This window comes from Nematolebias whitei, chromosome 9 (assembly GCF_014905685.2).
Source record: "Nematolebias whitei isolate Nwh7 chromosome 9, NemWhi1, whole genome shotgun sequence".
In the NCBI taxonomy this organism is placed as follows: Eukaryota; Metazoa; Chordata; class Actinopteri; order Cyprinodontiformes; family Rivulidae; genus Nematolebias; species Nematolebias whitei.
Window position 1 is genome coordinate 14,598,681 of NC_056506.1, and position 1,260 is coordinate 14,599,940.

Below are 1,260 nucleotides of genomic sequence, written 5' to 3' on the forward strand. Positions count from 1 at the left end.
TATTGAGTGCAACTGGACTTTGATTACACAGTTTAGTCCCACTTCATGTTCCACATGTGATGTGAAGGACAAAGTCTCCTTGAACCAAGTATTTATCTAGATATATAGATATCTAGATAAATAGATATCTAGATAAATAGATATACAGTAATATTAACGTGATGTGTAATTATCTTGTTTGTTCTGTTCCAACCTGAACTGGGGCTCCTCCCATTGAGTCATCCAGCTTCACTGTGAGGAACGCTGAAGCTGCCAGTTCGTCCTGGGTGCACTTCAGTCCCTGCCTGATGGAGCAGACACACACTGAGGGACGTTCCTTCAGGTCAGAACATGGGTGTTCTGCTGTCTCTTGTTACCCACCAGGTGTAAATGATGTGCTGCTCCCGGCCTCCTTGTCCGTAGCTGTACAGGATGAGGTAACAGTCTCCACCGAAAAATTGACCGTAGCTCGCAGGATCCACAGGCACCCTGTCACCGTTCTCAACTCTCCAGATCTGAACACCAGACGACACCACCCATCAGCCTGACGCTCCACGGCAGCTTTTCACCTTTTTCATACGGTCTTACCTGGATCTTGCCCTTGCCGTTGTCCACCATGCCATGCTGAGCTGCCATGGCGTTGTTTGAGTGGAGGGTGGAGGCATCAAAGGGGACTTGTTCCACTTTAGCTATGCGGCCGATGGTGTAGGCCTTACTGGGTCCTGTCGTCTGCTCCCTGTCTTTCCAGTCACTGAAGAACTGCTTGAACAACGTGGTCTCAGCTCCTGCAGGAAGCACTTGGATCTGGAAGTAAAGGTCTTCAGTTATTTTGGGCTTTGTGACGTGGCATTCTGTGCGATCAAGGATGAATCTGTCAGCTTTACCTGTGTCTTATGGCTGTAGCCCTTGTCTTTGATGAACTGCTGCCCTGCAGACATGGCGGCTCTGCGCTCTGATGTGTTGGCCTTAGGACCTGTTGGAGACATGACAAGAAAAGGTCCAATTCAAATAGCTAAACAGAATCCAGTGCCTTGAAAAAGTATTCATTCTTCTTGAACTTTTCTCTAAATTTAGTCAAATAATAACTGCAAAAAAATAATCAGAAATTGTAAAAGTGTTTTAATGTAATAAATGAACACAAAGCAGCAAATAACTGCAGCAGAAGGAAGAATGGTAAACAGAGTTCACCAGTATGTACCGGTGATTTAATCTCAGTATAAATCCAGCTGCTCTTTGAAGGCTTTAGAGGTTTGTTACAGAACATTAGTGATCAAACAGCAT

The 1,260-nt window shown here is 45.2% G+C and overlaps 1 protein-coding gene across 1 annotated transcript in view; it reads right to left on the minus strand.

The window, feature by feature from the left end:
- Positions 1-952, minus strand: part of LOC119414403 (gelsolin) — a gene marked incomplete at its 5' end in the record, with an annotated part of 7,568 nt that extends 6,616 nt beyond the window's left edge. Inside the window, 4 exon segments of the mRNA XM_037681495.1 lie at positions 194-284; positions 361-494; positions 568-783; positions 864-952. Of these exon segments, the coding sequence (XP_037537423.1) occupies positions 194-284; positions 361-494; positions 568-783; positions 864-952 (530 nt within the window).
- Positions 953-1,260: the final 308 nt, after the last annotated feature.